Below are 19,078 nucleotides of genomic sequence, written 5' to 3' on the forward strand. Positions count from 1 at the left end.
ATTTACAATTATTAACTCATTTAATTTCAGAATGATCTTTTAAGGTAGGTACTATTACCTCATCTTACAGGGAAGCTGAGGCATGAGCGTTTAAGACTTTGCCCAAGGCTGCATCATTAGGAGAAGATAAGGCCAAAATTCAAACCCTAGATTCTTAATTTTACAGCTTCCCTGTTATATCTATCATACTGTGGCTGACACAGGAATCGTTTCTGATTAGCATTCTCACTATGCAGTGCAGAAACCAAAGATTCATATGATTTTTTTTTTAATAATTCCTTTTATATTTGACTCTTGCTACTTACTAGCCAATTTTTGGAACCAAATAGATTCAAATAATTACCATCTCTTTCTTGCTGTCCAGACTCTTAACTGAATTTATAATATATAATGGCACTTGTATACACACAAATATATATACATTATATGGATGATGGGTATGCTTACATTTTTAAAAATTGTTATTATATATATTTTATAGATTTCATTTCATCATTTACCTGGACTTATATATAGCAAGTTTTTGTCTAAGGCTCTGTGTTGTACGTGCATAAGATTGTAATGTATAATTTTTATCTTTGAGTATAGAAGCAAACAGTAGCTGATTTGACACAAAGAAGAGAGGTGACAGGAATCAGAAATTGCTGGTTCTGCTACTGAATCTTACAATCCTAAAAAATAATCAGAACAATTGCAAGTCACAATAATGCATATCAGAAATTTAATTCTTGTTTGCTGAAATGGTAATGATTAATCCTAATTGGATGCCTACATTTTCAGAAAGATGTGCCGGATGGGGTGAAAGAGCTTTCAGAAGGTTCAGAAGAAAGCAGTGATGGTCAGTCAGATTCCCAGAGTTCTGAGAACAGCAGCAGCAGCAGTGATGGTGGCAGCAACAAGGAGGGAAAAAAGAGCAGGTGGAAAAGGAAAGGTAAATCCACCTGACCCCTCAATACAGGACTGAATGCCGTAGGATAAATGCCCTTGTTAATAGTTCTTCTTTTTCCAGACCCCGGGTTGGTTATTCTCTTTCCCTTACTAGTTAGATCAGTACTGTCCCATGGAATTTCCTGCAGTGATGGAAGTGTTCTGCATCTATGTTGTGCAACTCAACAAAGTAGTCACTAGCACCGTGCGTCTTTGAGCGCTTGAAATATAGCTAGTGTGACAGAGAACTGAATTTTTACTTTATGTTAACCTGAATTTAAATAGCCACATGTGGCTAGTCGCCATCACATTGGACAACATGGCTCTACGTTTTTACCTGGGTTTATTTTCAGCTCTTGGCTACCTGTAACCCTTCTTAGGATACTATTATGTTATTTACCTCTTTAATACTCTCTTCTAAAATTTGAGGACTTAATTGCTTTAACATCTTACTCCTTACTAGGAAAAGAATGCTTTTCATTTCTACTAGCAAAGACTAAATTTAGTCTGCTAGTCTTTGCCCTCGTCTCCTGCTTGGTTTCTGCTTTATAGTTTACCCCAAACCGTTTTTTAAGAGAATAACATCTTTGTTGCTGCAGCTTCCCTGGGATGAATTTTCCACTTAGAGATACATTTTATTACCTAGTCTTGCTAATTATGTATAGCTTCTTTTTCAACAGTCTTTTTGAAGAGGCAAAATCATTTTTACCCCAGTATTAGTAAATAGAGCCATATATGGCAGGACAGATTTTAAGCCAGCTCATGCTGGTTACTTTATAAGGACTGATACAGTGATATGCCAGAGCATAATAGACATCCAAGAATTTCCCTAGCTTGGATGTCCTCTTAGGTTTCAGTTGTAGGTGAGTTGTCTTTGGATCTAGAATTTAGAGTTACACTTATGAGAATAATTGACTCAGTTTTAAGTGCTAGTAGAGCTGTTGATTTTTGAACTGTATCAGAAAAGTCATCAGGTTTATTACCATTTCTGTGTTAATGTGTGGACTACTCTTGGAGAAAATTTAGATAACTGGTTGCGTTGTCTGAGTTCTCTCATAACAGCTGCTACACGTGTTATTTGGACAAATTTTGAAACCTGGGGATCTTAGCTTTAAGATCACAACCACTTAGAGAACAGCCCAGACCCTAAGTGTTATGAACAAATGGAATAAAGGCAAGGCAAGATTGGGACCTGTGACCAACATTCCTTTTTTTAAAAAATTATTTATTTGGCTGCGTAGGCTCTTTCTTAGTTGTGGCACACAAGATCTCTGCTGCAGTGTATAAACTCCAATTGTGGCACATGGGTTCCGGAGTGCACGGGCTTAGTTCCCGGATCAGGCACTGAACCCACGTCCCCTGCATTGCAAAGCCGATTCTCAACCACTGGACTACCAGGGAAATCCTCAGTATTCTTGATATGTATTTTTTAAAAGGAATCCCAGTCAGTAGTGAAGAGAGGTGTGTCCAGGGTCTTAATGTTTCTCAGATTATACTAAAGACCCCCACTCCCCACCTTTTTTTTTTGGAAGATAGAGCCAAAAGTATTTAGGCCTCTTTCTCTTCTCTGCTTCCCCCCAGTTTACATTTTTCTTTCTAAGTTTGGAAATTGTTGATCTAGGATTAGGAACCAAACCAGGTCATCAAGCAAGAGAAACAGATTCATAATTTCTGGATGTGGCTGGAAACAGGGAAATCAGCATTAAAGGTGGTCAGTAAACTAGGAACAAAGTCACGGTTGTGTAGGTCTTTGCTTTTTGGTAGCTCATAGGCTGCAATAGCTGTTTTAGGTAGTGACTGTTACATGGTTGTGAAAGGCTACCTGTGAGGTAAATGTGTCGTGATTACAGGAGGATTTAAGAAATAACAGTTGAACCCCATTCTCAGTAGCTTCAGTTCAGTCACTCAGTCGTGTCCAACTCTTTGCGACCCCATGGACTGCAGCACTCCAGGCTTCCCTGTCCATCACCAACTCCTGGAGTTTGCTCAGACTCATGTCCATCGAGTCAGTGATGCCATCCAACCATCTCATCCTCTGTCCCCTTCTCCTCCTCTCAGTAGCTTAATGGGTAGATTAAAATACTACAACCTTGCCCCATACTTGGTGAAATAATAGAAGATATTAACATCAAGGTTATAGCAAATTCAAAATTGTAGTCAACATAAATTATTTTCGAACTGCCTCTGATGCATTCTTCTCGAAATTGTCACAGTATTAACTACTTAGCCTCAGTTTATGTTGAGATCTTAAGATCTTTTCTGATTGTAGCCTGTTAAACTGAGACTAGGATGAACTTCATGTGGTGTTTGAAAGGTGGAGATGAGAAGTGTATGTGATGTCATATGGAATTCACATTGACTCTGGCAGCCCTGATATCTTAAGAAATGGATAAATGCTAAGCTAGCAATAATGAAGAATGATTTAGTCTCTCATAGGATGTACTTCTCTCATTCTTGAGTCATGCATATGGCATAGGCATAGAAATGTAGGTTTAGTTTTCTATTGTATACATATGAGTATTTTTGTAGTCCAGTCCAAATTAAAGTGGAAAACTTGTAATTTGCAGTGATAGTAGTAGCATGCTGCAGAACAGTTCTAAGACAATTGCAGTTATTAATAAAGGTAAAACAAATGTGTGTCTGTTCCGTTTTCTTATTTAGAGCTTTTACTCTCAATCTGACATCACTTTATTTCAAATGCATTGTAAGACAGGAAGAACACTGAGATAGTATCGAAACCCACTTCCTTTTATGTACAAAAATAAAGAGCTCTGACAGCAAAACTGATACTTCTAGTTGGAAATCGATAGAGACTCTCTTGAAATAGGTGTACCTTTCAGCCAGATAGGAACAGAGAGTAGAACCTTGAATTTCAGTCAAATGTTAACACTAGTTTATTGATTTCTGTGTGAGGTGGAAGAACTTAGGAGTTTGTAGTTTTGGTTCCTAATTTCCAGACAGGAAACAATGTTCAGAGAAGAGCTTTGTGGAATTCCAAGTCAAGGTAAGATGGAATAACACCAGAAAAATGATTAAAATCAACTTTTTCTGCTGCTTTTTTGGTAGGATCGTATCTAAGTGAAGTCTGCCTTTTCCCTGAAATACGATATTACAGCATGAAACAACTACATGTATTATTGTTTTTATCTTCTGATAAAATTATTTATTATTATTGTCTTTATATATTTTTAATAGTAAAATTATTTTTATTATTAATTTGTGAAAATTAAAACTCTCCCTTAAGAGAAGTATTGCTCTTTTTGACCATGAAAACAATTTGGGGAACTTAAATTGTTATCAGTCTTTCAACGGTTAATCCTTTAACTGTATAAAGCTCAGTTTCAATTTTGATATTACTGCTCCATTTTTTCTGATAGTCCCTCTAATACTTCAGAGGGTCTCACTGAATATCTTCAGGAGAAAAAATAAAATACTAAGAGATTATTTACTAATTCTTTTAATTCAAATGCATCTAATATGAATAGTCCATTACCCTGTGGACCTTGTTCCATATGATAATCATTTGTTGAAATGGAAAATTCCCAATGCTATATTGAAAGGTGGTGCCTTCTGAGCTTATACCCAGTGGATGGTACAGATGTATCCAACAAGCTGAAACTACTTCAGTAAACTATACAATATATAAGTAAAACTGGCTTTAATGAGCCTCAAGTTCTAAATCACTTTGGAAAGCTGGTTTCTCAGTATATTATAGTTGAACATGCATCAGAATCACCTGGAGAGCTCATTAAGACACAGATTCCTGGGCCATACCTTCACAGTTTCTTGTTCAGTAGAGTTGGGATTCAGTAATTTGCCTTTTTTAGATAATAATGGTATCATTCTTGGTACAATACCTTAGAAACCAGCGTTTAAAACAGTGTAATAATAAGAGCAAAAGACTAGAAATTACCAAACTACTCATCAGAGTCCAGTTGAAGAAATTAGGATGCATCTGCGCAATGAAATTTTGTGTAGCTGCTAAAAGGAAGGCGGTCCTTCAGCCTGTGCCTCTGTCTTCACGTGGACTTCCCTTCTGTGTTTGTCTTGTGTTTAAGGTAACTCGTCATTTGATTTTAAGACCCACTGGGCTCATCCAAGAGGATCTCCTTGTCTCAAAATCAGTTACATCTGCCAAGTCTCCTTTTCCAAATGATATAACATTTCTGGGGGTTAGGACACGGACAGACTTTTAGTGGCCACCACCTAACGCACTGCAAGTACTCACTCTTCTGAAACTATGCAAAATTCAAATGTTGGTTGTGCTCCTTAGTACCTGAGTCCTTTTGCAGGCTAATTAAATTTCTAGATAAGGAAAATTTAGATAATACCGTCACAGTATGCAGGTGTTTACATTTAATATTTATATATAAATACACATCCTTGAAATTTTTCATATTTTTATTTGCATAGAAAAATGTCAACAAGGATACCAATCCAACTATTTAGTTATCTCAGAGGGTAGAATTGGAGGAGATTGGGTGGGAATAGAAAGAGAAGTTGTACCTACCTTATTGTTCAAGTCACCAAGTCGTGTCCAGCTTTTTGCAGCCCCATGCCAGATTTCACTGTCTCCCAGAGTTTGCTCAGATTCATGTCCATTGAGTTGGTAATGCCATCCAACCATCTCATCCTCTTCTCTTGCCCTCAGTCTTTCCCAGCATTACGATCTTTTCCAATGAGTCGGTTCTTCGCATTAGAGGATAGTTATAAGAATTCAATGAAATTCTGTTCAAATGAACCTAGCACAACATTAGGCAAATAGATGATGTTTAATTCTTGGTTACTCTAATAAAGTTCATGTGTCTTAGAGATAGCGTAGGCACTAGAAGGATTAAAAGAGATGAGTTTATCAACATGTGTTTAAATCGTGCTTGCTCTTTGTAGTTTTGAACCTTTAATATTTGAAAGTTTCATTAAAGTTGTGAGACCAGTATTTGGCATTAAGTCAACTCTGGGAGATTTTCCTCATTGGTAGGTCCTGGAATTTTCTTGATTTATTTTAGTTGGCTTCAAGATATGTTCATGGATTCATTTGCTAGAAAGGGCTTTTGCCTTAAAGGGAAACGTTCCAAAGGTTTGCCCTGGTAATCACAGATAGCTTTATTGTCTGTTTTCCAGGCCACAGTTAGAATTCTTGCATTCTTTAATGGGGTCATTTTGGTTGGTTTGTTGTTTATTTTTAGATATTGGGGGAGTTGAGGACATGTATATTCTCAGATTTCTGCAAACTATTAGAAAGTAAATATAGTTAAATATTAATAGTTCTTAGCTTTATTTTCATAATGTCCATTAAAAACATTGGTCAAATCAAGAAGACAGACAACAGCAAGTGTTGACAAGAGTGGAAAAATTGGAACACTCATACATTTCTGATGGAATTGTGAAAGTGGTGCAGCCATTTTAGAAGTCAATTTAGGACTTCCTTAAAAAGTTTAAGCATAGAGTTACTGAAAAACCCAGCAATTTCATTTTTAGATATGAACCCAGGAGGGTTGAAAACATATGTCCAACACAAAATCCTGCTAATGAGTGTTCAAAATGGCCAAAAAGTGAAAACAGCCCAAATGTCTGTCAGCTCATGAATAACAAAATGTGGTATATGCATACAGTAGAATATTATTTGGTGATAAAAAGAATAAAGTATTGATACATGCTGAAACATAGATGAATCTTTAAAACACTCATTAAAAAAAAAAAAAGCCCATCACTAAAGAGGGAAGTCAGTTAGGGGGAAAGAAGAATGACAGCTAACCAGTACAGAATTTTTTAATGGGTGATGAAAGTTGATTCTGATGATGGTTGCACAACTTTGCAAATATTTTAAAAGCCATTAAATTTTACACTTCAGGTGAATTGTTTGGTTATAGGAATTGTATCTCAGTGAAACTGTTATTTTAAAAAATTGGTCAGCATCTGAGTGCACTAAGAATTTAGTTTCTTTTTGTTGTTTAACCATCTCAAGAATTATCCAACTCCATTTTTTGTTTTATATGTTACAATTAACGTGTGTTTTTTTTTTTTTTAATAACCACACTTTCTTTCCCATATATAAACCTCCAGTTAAGGCTGGGATACAAAGCTGAAGTTAAGTACGACGAGTCTTCTTAACATTGTCTACTGTTGTCGTCATTTTTATTTTTGAGTCTGAGTCAGCAATTTCTTTATTATCTTGTATCATAAATTATACACTGTCGAACTTTAGAGAACATGAAGATCTTAATTGTGTTTATTAAAGAAGTATAGACTCTTGCTGGGGAAAGCCCTTCACGCAATACTGAGATTTGGCTGAGTCTGATAAAACAGCTAGTGATGAAGTAGAGAGTGGTTCCATCCTATGTATACCTACACTGATTCCATCAGAAGTCCTAAAGCACCCTTTCACATGGATATCAGAGTTGAAGGAATATAAGAATTAGAGAACGGTAGTGTTTGAGCTGGAATGACCTTATTGCCTTCATTTTAAGGATAAGGGAAACTAGAACCCGTTCTATCAACCCAGGGCTCTTCCACAATACCATGTTGTTACTAATACTGTCCAGTAGGTTCTAGAATCTTTTCGAAACTTTACCTTAGTTGATGACTCATGGTTTATATTCTGCTTCCTGCTTCTTCTGTCAATTCTATTGAAAAAAATTAAAGAATGAGAAGTAATGAATACTAACATTCATCCCTTCCCCATCCTATCATCCTTCAGTAGAGCTTTCTGAGGAAATAAACTGAAAAGGGAGGCTGTTTGCAGTAGACCTCCAAAAAGAAGATCCTTCCCAAAAGTGTTTGGTCACAGTTCTTAATACAGGTAGCACTATATGATTGGGAAAGGAATGGTGCTTCATATCGCCTCTGATAAAACTTGGAATTGTCGTTTTTCTCCCCCTAGTATCATCTAGGCTGTCACAGCCATCTTCTCCTCATTCGGGCTGCCCATCTCCTACCATTCCAGCAGGTAAAGTCATTTCTTCATCACAGAAGCACAGCAAGAAGGCACTAAAGCAGGTAATCATGCTCTTCTGTTTACAGAAGTATACGCTCGTACATTAAAAATGCATGCTTCTGGCAGTCAATGACAGTTTCTTGAAAGGACATTAAGTCCTTATAAGGAAAAATTTTATACAGTTTCCCAATTTGTTTTTAATAATTTATGCACCTCTGTGTTACTTTTTTTTAAATCACATTTTTTAATGACTACTTGTAGTTTGCTGTAGAATATAAATTATCATAGCTATTTTGGAGAAAAATTTTATAATATTTATTAAAATTTTAAGTGCACATACCCTATGACTAAGCAGTTAAATATTTGGAAACTTAGAAAAATGCATGTGTTCATACACAGAAAAATGTTTGCATTAAAGTTTGTAATAGGAAAAATTTACAAGTAGAGATACATACATGAATTGCTTCATTAACAGTGGCATATCCATACATTAGACAGTTACATAGGATTAAAAGTTTACTTTGTAATGAAATTATTCTGCGCATATAAACATCACCACACTATAATGTTTAATAGTTAAAATCAAGATTGTTACAGCACTCATTAAATACATACACATATCTGACATACATACCCAGAACAATAATATATTTTTAATGGAAACATGAATATGTATATATGCACCAACACACACATATGATGTAAGTGTAGAAGAAACTCAGTAAGGAAAAATAAGTTGATGACTGTAACTTGTTACCTTATTCATGACGTAAAAACTACTCTGTATTATTTTCTTGTAATCTCAGGAGTCAGATACTGTATTTTCTTTAAAGAATATCAATATGGGAAATTATGTAAATTAGATCGTTGATATGTAAAGTTTTTGCCTCCTGTGTATGTTTTTCATATTATTAGGTGAGAAAACATTTCAGTATAAGTTATCCTTTACCACAGTGAAGTTTCTTTTTATTGTTTGTTTTTTAAATTTTATAATTAGGAACAGGGTTTGTATACTACTGAGGGAGGGGGAAACTGAATGCAGTTCTTAAAACAGAAGCTGTAAGTTGTTTCGTTTTTATCTTATATCTGTATTTATGTGATCATAGCAGAAATAGATAAGATCAAGTAGCTCTATTAAATTTCGCATTAACCTAGAATGACCTACATACTGCGAATAGAAGGAAATAAATACTAGTGGCTGCCACACAGGAAGCCTACAAACATTTTGTATTCTGATTGCAAAGAATGAGAGATAAGCTATCATCAATGATCAGACAAAACTGACATTATGTTTCTGCCTCACCTATTATAAATGTTGTAAGTAAAAGGTAAGCCAGATATCAGAGACTCTGAGTATTCTTTTCTCCACTAACAGCTTAGATCAAGGAAAGCAAGTGTTGCCACTGTGCCTATATGGCATAGCCAGAACAACATGTGAATGTGAAGTAGGAGAAAACCGTATTGTGAAGAAAGAATCCGAAGCAAGTAGGCAGTTGGTTATTCCACACTTTTCTACCTGATGGTCTTGAAAGTTAAAGCTTCAGTTGACATTTTAGTGAGGTCATAGATGTTCATCCTTTTCCTGAAACGTAGTTTTAGTTTCTTTGTCTTTTTTTTTTAAGCTCTTGAATTAAACAGTTGCCTTTATGTATCTTCATGATTAAAACCTCAGAAGCTCTTTATTCTTCTGTTCATTCTAGTTTAGTATATTCTATAAGAACATTATAGAAATTAAAATACTCTGAAGTAACCAGAAGGAACCACACTTCTTATTAATAGAACCAGTGTTTTCTAATCTTCCTCCCTTCGTTTACCACAGTGCTATATATAAGTCCCTGAGATTCATTTAATCATTGGGCCAAATCTTACTGCTCTTACATAAGATCAAATTCAAGTAGTTATTTACTGCTTTCTGTTCAACTGCAGCACCTCTGAAGCATACATAAGGGAAATATTTATATTTCTAAATAAAGTTGATATAAATGAGAACTGTTCTTGGTTCAGAGCTTAGAATTCTGTTTTCAGAATGATCGAAGTATCTAATTCTCTGCTACTACAAGTTTGAGAAATCCCTGGCTTATTGGTGATTTTTAAGTTCTAAAAAATGTTAATGACAGTTTTTCAGATTTATATATGGGAGAATATTGGTAAAGGTAAAAAATCCAAATTTTAAGGCTCATTTAGGCCTGTGTTTAATTAGTTTAATTGAGATTTTTGTTTACTTGGATAGATTTCACAGAAATTGTATAGTCAGCATGGTCCTCACCACTTAAAAGAAGTCATTTATTATTTGTTATTACTAAAAACTGATTTGTTTTGTTTCTTACAGTCAGTTTTCTCTTTCTAGGCACTAAAACAGCAACAACAGAAGAAACAGCAGCAGCAGCAATGCAGGCCAAGCATGTCCATCTCCTCCAACCAGCACCTGTCTCTGAAGACTGTCAAAGCATCCAGTGACCCTGTACCTGCCAAACCTGGTAGGCAGACCAAGTGTCTTTTCAGCGAAAGTTTCTTTTACAGTATTTTTGTATACCAAACCCATATAGTCTATTATTTATTTTTAAATTACTGTATTTATTTACATAATCCTTATATTGCCAAATGCTCAGTATAAATCCTTTTAGGGTAAATGAAGACATTTATGCAGAGTAATCATACAATTATTTTAAAGTACATCATTGGGATTTGCATGTTAGAATAAGATCAGTGACTCATTCCCAAAATGTCTAACAATAATATTTAGAAGCCTCCAATTAGTAACCTTATAAAGCTGATGTTGCCAAGTTGCTCAAGCTGAACTCTACAAGTTCTCTCCTTTAAAAATATAAATCTTTCCTAAGAGTACATAATACCTTTGAGTTTCCATTGGACATATCCACGGGCCTTTGGATTTTTTGTTACTGTTGCTTTTCTTTTGAATTTAAACTGGTTCGAGGTATAGGCTTTTTTATTACACAGTTCAGTTCAATGCCAGCTTATTTATGAGTTTGCCAGATTTAAACCATGTCTTGTAGAACTTTGCATTTTTGTTAGAAAGGAAATTTACCACTAGAAGCAAATAATGTGCTGGGAGGAAGAAAGGGGTTTTATTCACTTTTGACTCCTAATTCTCAGACTCAAAACACATTTGCAGGGTCACATTGCCTCAAACATAACTCCTTTTGGTTTGTTGTTATTCAGTTGCTCAGTCACATCCGACTGTTTGCAACCCCATGGACTGACTGCAGCACGCCAGGCTTCCCTGCTTCACCATCTGCTGGAGCTTGCTCAAGCTCATGTCCATCCAGCCATCTCATCGTGTTTTATCCCCTTCTCTTCCTGCCTTCAATCTTTCCCAGCATTGGGGTCTCTTCTAATGAGTCATTTCTTTGCCTCAGGTGACCAAAGTATTGGAGCTTTAGCTTCAGCATAAGGGTATCTAATAAATACTTAGGATTGATTTCCTTTAGGATTGACTGGTTTGATTTCCTTGATAACCTTTTGGTTAGCATTGTATGATTTAATTGTTCTTTTGATTGATTAGTTTCTATCTATAACTTCAGGGTTATATATTTTTTCCCCTAGCAATATGGGAAGGAAAGCAATCTGACGGACAGTCAAGCAGCCCTCAGAACTCAAACTCTAGCTTTTCTTCTTCGGTTAAAGTGGAAAATCATCTGCTGGGCCTGGGGAAGAAGTCATTCCAGAGGTCTGACAGGCTCCACACAAGTAAGTTACTTTACTAAGGACTCAGTTCTCAGACATTAAATTGTCAACTCTGTGTTTGAAGTTCGTTACCTGCCAGGCTTAATTGCTGCTTCCTTTGAGCTCTTGACTGTTTTCATGTTCTTCCTTTCCTGCATATCAAACTTCATTTCAGAATAAGATCTTTTTGTGGTTAATTTCTCTTTCTGACAAGGGGTTTCTTTATCCAGCATTATTTATGTTTTATCTCTGTATACATAGAAGGGCTTATCATTGAACATGGCAAACTGAGCCACTTTTCCTGCTCCCTCTAAGTCCCACTCACTAAAGCAAGAATATGGAAAAACAAAATATTAAACCCTAAAGAGTAAAGAAAACAAGAAGATAACAGATGGACAAGCAATATCACCAAATTTTGAAAGATAAAAACTGGATAGAGTTTTTCATAGAGCTGAGGAGCAGGTGCCCGTAGGAAGCAAGCCAGCTGAGCCTGTAGAACTCCAGAAGGGTTTAAGAATTGGAAATACCATGTCTTAGAGAAGATGAAGCATAGGGTTGAAAAGAAGAACCTTCTTTAAAAGTTAATAAGAAGCAGTTTGATGCCTTAGCCTAGCAGGAGACAAGAGATTTATTTTGAGGTGAAAGTAAATCTTACAGACTTTAAATTTAGAGATACCATACATAACTGAGGACAGATAAGGAGGCAGTATACTGGAATCAGGGAAATTAAATAAAACACAGATACAGAATAGTGATCCTCCTGCTTGCTTGGTGTCCAGAATGTTAGTAGTGGGGCATGTTTCTATCTGCATTACTTTGTTCTTCCTCCCCACCTAAGCTTCAGCAGGAGAGTGAAGGATTGGTACTGAAAGAAATTGAATAGCCTAAAAAAGAAACCAAACAACTGTGCCGACAAATTTATTGATTGCCAGCTAAAAGAGATCATCTGGAATTGACTTCTGTGCAGCTCATCAGTCTACAAGACACACCCCGGAACCAGAACTTTCAGTCAGTCTTCTAGGACCTGTTTTTGCTTGTGATTACCTTTGAAGAAAACCTCCATCATGGGAGAATCTGAAATATAGACGCACAAAAGTAGAGATAAGTCAGGAAGGAGAAAACGTTAAACAAATAAATTTAAAAGCTATGGTATTCACAGAAAGATATAAAAGATGATATCACATCCATGAAAGAACAGAATACTACTGTTTTAAAAAAATCAGAAAATAAAGAGTTCCAGGATATTAGATACTATGGGAGCAGAGATAAAAAATTCTAGTAGAAGTACTAAAAGTTAGAGGTGGAAAAATTTCCTAGTACATAGGTCAAAGGAGAGATTGAAAAAGAGAGGGAAGGTAAAGTGGGAACATGAGTCTAGCCTGTCCAGTGTCTTAAATAGTGGAAATGTCAGAAAGGCCAGAAATTGAAAGAGGGATGATGATGCAAGAATACAAGAAAAATAATGTGAGAAAATTCTGTAGAATTGAAAGCCACAGATTCCATTTATGTTTTAAACTGTGTTCTCAACTCCATCAGTGTCTAGAAAGACTGAAACCTTCCTATGGTGAACAGACTTCCTATAACTGCTAAGCTGTTCAATCGTAACATTTTTAGCTAATGCAGAGAAAATTTATGAAAATAATTATGGGAAGAGAAAAAGAGCCTTGGTGTAATTTATAGAGATATTTGAATTTTCCATTTTTCAGTCATTCTGTGTATGTGTTGTAATAAACTTCTCAATTCCATTAGGGAAATGATCAAATCTCGAACATATAAAATGCATTTTTTAGTATGACAAAAGATTTACTTTTACAGTTTACTCCAGTTTTGCAGGGGAGATAACATTTTTTTTATCCTTTATGAATGAACAAAATTTGCTTTGTTTATTTCTAAGAACCTGAAGTGTTACCTTTTTCATAGTGTGATATTTTAAAATAATGACAGCCATGGCTCTTTTGTAATACAGAGCAAGGTATAGTTTAGAAAGAAACAGGAATTTGAAGAAGGCCCAGGTGATTCTTCTCCATGTTTTTACAGGGCAAATGAAGAGAACTAAATGTGCTGAGATTGATGTTGAGACGCCAGATTCCATTCTGGTTAATACAAACCTACGAGCACTAATCAACAAACACACCTTTTCAGTCCTTCCTGGAGACTGCCAACAGCGACTGCTTTTACTACTTCCAGAGGTGGATCGACAGGTGCGTTCTTTCAAGCATATCAGCAGTTTTCTAACCCTTCTGGGGCTTCTTTCAGCCATCACCTTTAGAACTCCTTAAGATTTTTTAAATGGTTTTTCTGTGTACGTGTAAAGAAGTGGTATCAAAGGTATTAATAAGGAAGATAATATTTTTTGTAAGTGTTCTTAATTGGGTGGCCCTGTAAGGCTTATAAAGAAAAAGAACCCTCTTATCAGAAATGTCAGGATTTGGAATAAAATTTGTCTAGCTATCATATTAGGATGTAGACATCCACAGAGTATAATTCAGAAGGAAGAATTGTCTTAAGACATTACATGAGGTGTTTCAGTGGATCTTTTGATGAGATTAAGAATGTTGTTTTCATTTTTTGTTAAACTTTTCTAAAACACTTTTTGCTTTAATAATAAACTTATGGTGTCAGCAAATTTGGAAAACCCAGCAGTGGCCACAGGACTGGAAAATGTCAGTTTTCCATCACAATTCCAAAGAAGGGCAGTGCTAAAGAATGTTCAAACTACCAGCCATTTGTGCTCACTTCCCATGCTAGTAAGGCTATGCTCAAAATCCTCCAACCTAGGCTTTAGACTTGGATCAAGAATTTCCAGATGTACAAAGTAAGTTGCCAACATTCGTTGGATCATAGAGAAAGCAAGGGAATTCCAGAAAAACATATACTTCTGTGTCATTGTCTACTTGAACACCTTTGACTGTGGATCACAATAGACTGGAAAATTCTTAAAGAGATGGAAATACCAGACTATCTTAACCTGTCTCCTGAGAAACCTGTATATGGGTCAAGAAGCACAGGTGGAACCTTACATGGAACAACAGACTGGTTCCAAATTGGGAATAGAATACAACAAGGCTGTATATAGTCTCCCTGTTTGTTTAATTTATATGCAGAGTAAATCATGAGAATTGCGGGGCTGGATGAGTTACAAGCTGGAATCAGGATTGCCGGGAGAAATACCAACAACTTCATATGCAGATAATACCACTAATGGCAGAAAGCGAAGAGGGACTAAAGAACCTCTTGATGAGTGTGAAAGAGGAGATTAAAAAAGCTGGCCTAAAACTCAGCATTAAACAAACTTAAGATCATGGCATCTGGTCTCATCACTTCATGGCAAATAGAAGGCAAAAAAATGGAAGCAATGGCAGATATTCTCTTCTTGGGCTTCAGAATTACTGTGGATGGTGACTGCAGCCATGAAATTAGAAGACGTTTGCTTCTTGAAAGGAAAGCTATGACAAACAGCGTATTAAAAAGCAAAGACATCAGTTTGCTGACAAAGGTCCGTCTAGTCAAAGCTGTGGTGTTTCCAGTAGTTATGTACGGATATGAGAGTTGAACCCTAAAGAAGGCTCACCACCAAAGAATTGATGGTTTTGAACTGTGGTGTTGGAGGAGACTCTTTGAGAGTCCCTTGGACAGCAGGGAGATCAAACTAGATATCCTAAAGGAAATCAACCCTGAATATTCATGGAAGGATTGATGCTGAAGCCGAAGCTCCAATACTTTGGCCACCTAATGTGAAGAACTGACTGATTGAAAAAGACCTTGATGCTGGGAAAGGTTGAAGGCAAAAGGAGAAGAGGGTGGCAGAGAAAGAGTTGTTTGGATAGAATCAGTGATTCAGTGGACGTGAACTTGGGCAAACTCCGGGAGATAGTGAGGGACAGGGAGGCCTGGTGTGCTGCAGTCCATGGGTTCACAAACAGTTGGATACGACTTAGTGACTGAACAACAACAAAATCCAAAATAGTTTGTAGTCCTTAATAAAACGAAATGGTACCTAGCAGAGACACTAAAGGTTTGGAAGAATCTTGGCAGGGACCAGAGAAATTTAAGATGGTCAGGAATAAGGCATAGGTCCAAGACCTAGGCTTTCATCGAGGAAGGAGGAGTGACTGGCAAGTCATTCTCCCTTTTGATCTTCTGTTTCCTCCTCTGCAAAAGGTTCATTATGATTTTGTAAGGTTGTTTCAATTCTGTGGTTTCTTTAAAAGATTAATGATTATTTCCAAGTATGTACTATGTTCTAAGCAATCTGTAAGGCATTCCACTTTTTTCTAATCATTTAAAAACAGGATGAGAGAGATGTGTTTTACCTGCATTATAGTAAGAGAACTAGATATGTCCTCTAGTTTGTAGTAAGAGATTATAAGTAAGCTATAACAGATCATTATAGCTATTTGACTATGAAGTCAAAACTATATCTTTCTCATTCTGAAAATCATCTTTCTACTAGACTATATTGATACCAGTTTTTATATTGCTGTGAATTAGTACACTCCAGTGTTCTTGCCTGGAGAATCCCAGGGACAGGGGAGCCTGGTGGGCTACTGTCTGTGGGGTTGCACAGAGTCGGACACGAATGAAGTGACTTAGCAGCAGCAGCAGCAGCAGCAGCACGTGTGCGTCAGATTCCATTTCTGGGGAGTCAGATAAGTCAGTGTACTACCAGCAGTAGGGACAAAGAAGTAAAATGGATCCTTCCCAGCTATTGCTCTCCCTGCCTTAACATTTCTTGGAGAAATTACAGATTTTGGGATCCCCAGTTCTTGGTTAGAACAAGTAAGGAGACGGAAGTTTTGGGAGAGTTTTTAAAGAACTTCTCTTCTTGCCTGGTATTGCTCTTATCAATTTTAAAGACTCAGGTTTGTAGGTTGGGGCCAATAACACAAGACCTAATAGAGAGGGTCTGTCTGTAGAACTTTATTGTGGGTTCCTCCAAACTGTCTTATGACTAATGGTCCTTGTCCTCTGTTAGAGGGGATCTTGCTATGTTCAATTTTGGAATTAAAAGGCACTTTAGAACTTATAAGCTTTCTGTTGAGTGCAGTCCTGTTGTGTATTCTTAATAGGAGGCTGCTTGACTGTCGTTTTCAGTTACTGTGGCGGGAAGGCATAGTAATCTGAGAATAGGGAGTATGGAATTTATTAATGAAATTATTAGTGAATGTATTAGTGATTCTGCCTCATTGTCAGATGAAATTTGGAGTTTATCCAAAATTCTGGTTATTATTAGCATGAAACATTGAGCACCATATTTCAGTGTATGGAGTACCCAACAATGTACAGTAGGAAAAGTATTATTTAGACCAGAGGAAAGAATAAGGAAGGAGTGTGGATTAAAACACCTCTCTTCAGATACATTTGAAGGTCTGTCTATGGAAGAGGTAAACTTTGTTTCTCCAGGAAACAAATTTGGAGTTAAAATAATGTTAAAAAAAATAGAGCTATTAAACTGTAGAATGGACTGACTTGTTTTGAAGTAACTTGCTCAACACTGGAATATTCAAGAAGATGTTGAGTGACCTGTTCTCATAGGAAAATCAGTTACTCCTCTGCCAAATCCATAGAATACAAAGCAGCAGTCAGCAAGCTTTTTAGCATGCAGGCCAATTTCAGTCTACTGCCTTTTTTTGTAAATAAAGTTTTATTGGTATTGGGCCACTTCACTTAGTTTCTGCATATTATCTATAGCTACAACAGAATTGAGTTGTTGCAGCAGAGGCCATATGACCTATTTGTAGCCCATATGACCTATCTGTCCTTTAAAGAAAAAGTTTGTGCTCTAGAGCCAGAGGAATATCATCCTGGCCCAGATAGATTTAGAAAGTAAAGTGAGTTGAGTTCCTTAATCCCTAAGATGTCCCAATAGTTACCTAAATTTTCTTCAAAACTTTGTGACTTTAAACTTAAAATTAGTCTATTAATCCATCAAGAATATTTTTTATATTGCTCTGTAATTATGGTTCAGCTTTATTTTCTACTGACTAGATGGCCAGCTGTTCTAGCACTACATATTTATATAATCTTCCTTTTCCTCTCAGTTTGAATTACCATGTTTGTTATATATTCTACTATTTACATGCAGTATGTATTTATAGGCACTCTCCTCTTTCACTTATTTCTTTGTTCACTCTAATGCTAGTAATAAGTGTTTTGATTGCAATTACTTTGTGTGGTGTGTTTAGCAATTAGAAAGGCAGTTCCCCTCTTAGTTTTCCATATAAATTTAAAACTCATTTTATTAATGAAGACTATGCATAGGGATTCTGATAGGAATCTAGATGTTACCTTTGAGAGAATGGCGGTTAATAAAATCGCAAATGTAAAGAAGAATCTTAAAACCTTTTGGCATGACATCACAAATCAAGTCAGTAGACAAATAAATGGAAGGAAATACCTTCAAATTATGTGGCTGTTCTATTGTGCAAAAGTAAACGTGCAAAAGATTCTCAACAAGATAAAAGATAAGGAGCCGTACTGAATAATGAGCAGATGATAGGAATTAGCATTTCACTAGATGGCAAATCTAAGTAGTCAGTAAACAACCAGAAAGATAGACAAAACTAGTAGTCAGGATAAAGGAAATTTTTATGATTTCAAACTCATTAATAGGTAGAAGTTAAATACTGTGTTAATATCTCTTGTTCACAAGATAAGGAATATGCTCATATATTTCTAGTAGAAATGTGAATTGTTTTAGCCTTTTTAGAAAATAATCTAACAGTCTTTAGTTATATACACACACAGATATTTCTTTGCTTTCAAAACCTATCCCATAGATAAAAAGAACTAAGTATATTCATCTTTATTGGAATGCTTACTACAGCTTTGTTGATTATGGGAAAACACTGGAAATAAAGTGTATGTTTATGATTAGGAAATTAGTACATGAATTGAGGGACATTCATACAATGAAATAATCTGCAGCTATTATAGTGGAGCTAAAAAAAAAGTTGAGACACTTTGATATTGTATTATGTGAGAAAAATAAGTTTCAGAGTAGTGTGTGTAATTTGTAACATTTTTAGAAAACAATGAACCTTTTAGAAAAATCCTCTTATATGTATTTATTTGCAGAAGATTCTTTAAGTATAATTAATCAATAGGGAATAGAATTGAGAGGAAGAAAGAGATAAACAGGAAAGAAAAAAACAGTATTACATTATAAAATAGAAGTATCCATAATCAGCATGGTATGATTTAGTCTTGTTTCTGTAAAATTTAATGTACACACATTCTTTTCTAATAAAGACGGGAACATCACATTCCACATGTTAACATTTGGTTTTCTTCCTGAGCTTTCTGTGGCTTATTCTTTGACCCAGGTTGGTCCAGATGGTCTGATGAAGTTAAATGGCTCAGCCCTTAATAATGAGTTCTTCACTTCAGCAGCCCAAGGCTGGAAGGAAAGACTTTCAGAAGGTAAGTGTTCAACTTTATGTGTCTCCTAGAATGTGTATGCATGGGGAGGGCATATTGACAGCTCTGAGCTTCAGTAGGTATTTGCCCAGTTTGGGAAGGCAAAGGACAGAA

The 19,078-nt window shown here is 36.0% G+C and overlaps 1 protein-coding gene across 1 annotated transcript in view; it reads left to right on the forward strand.

Annotated features, from left to right (window-relative positions):
- ASXL2 (ASXL transcriptional regulator 2) overlaps nt 1–19,078 on the forward strand; it is a 108,483-nt gene that overhangs the window by 75,450 nt on the left and 13,955 nt on the right. The window contains exons 5-10 of the mRNA XM_052648456.1: nt 781–931; nt 7,808–7,923; nt 10,209–10,338; nt 11,426–11,569; nt 13,583–13,746; nt 18,871–18,967. Of these exons, the coding sequence (XP_052504416.1) occupies nt 781–931; nt 7,808–7,923; nt 10,209–10,338; nt 11,426–11,569; nt 13,583–13,746; nt 18,871–18,967 (802 nt within the window). The remainder of the gene's footprint in view (nt 1–780; nt 932–7,807; nt 7,924–10,208; nt 10,339–11,425; nt 11,570–13,582; nt 13,747–18,870; nt 18,968–19,078) is intronic.

This window comes from Budorcas taxicolor, chromosome 11 (assembly GCF_023091745.1).
Source record: "Budorcas taxicolor isolate Tak-1 chromosome 11, Takin1.1, whole genome shotgun sequence".
Classification (NCBI taxonomy): domain Eukaryota; kingdom Metazoa; phylum Chordata; class Mammalia; order Artiodactyla; family Bovidae; genus Budorcas; species Budorcas taxicolor.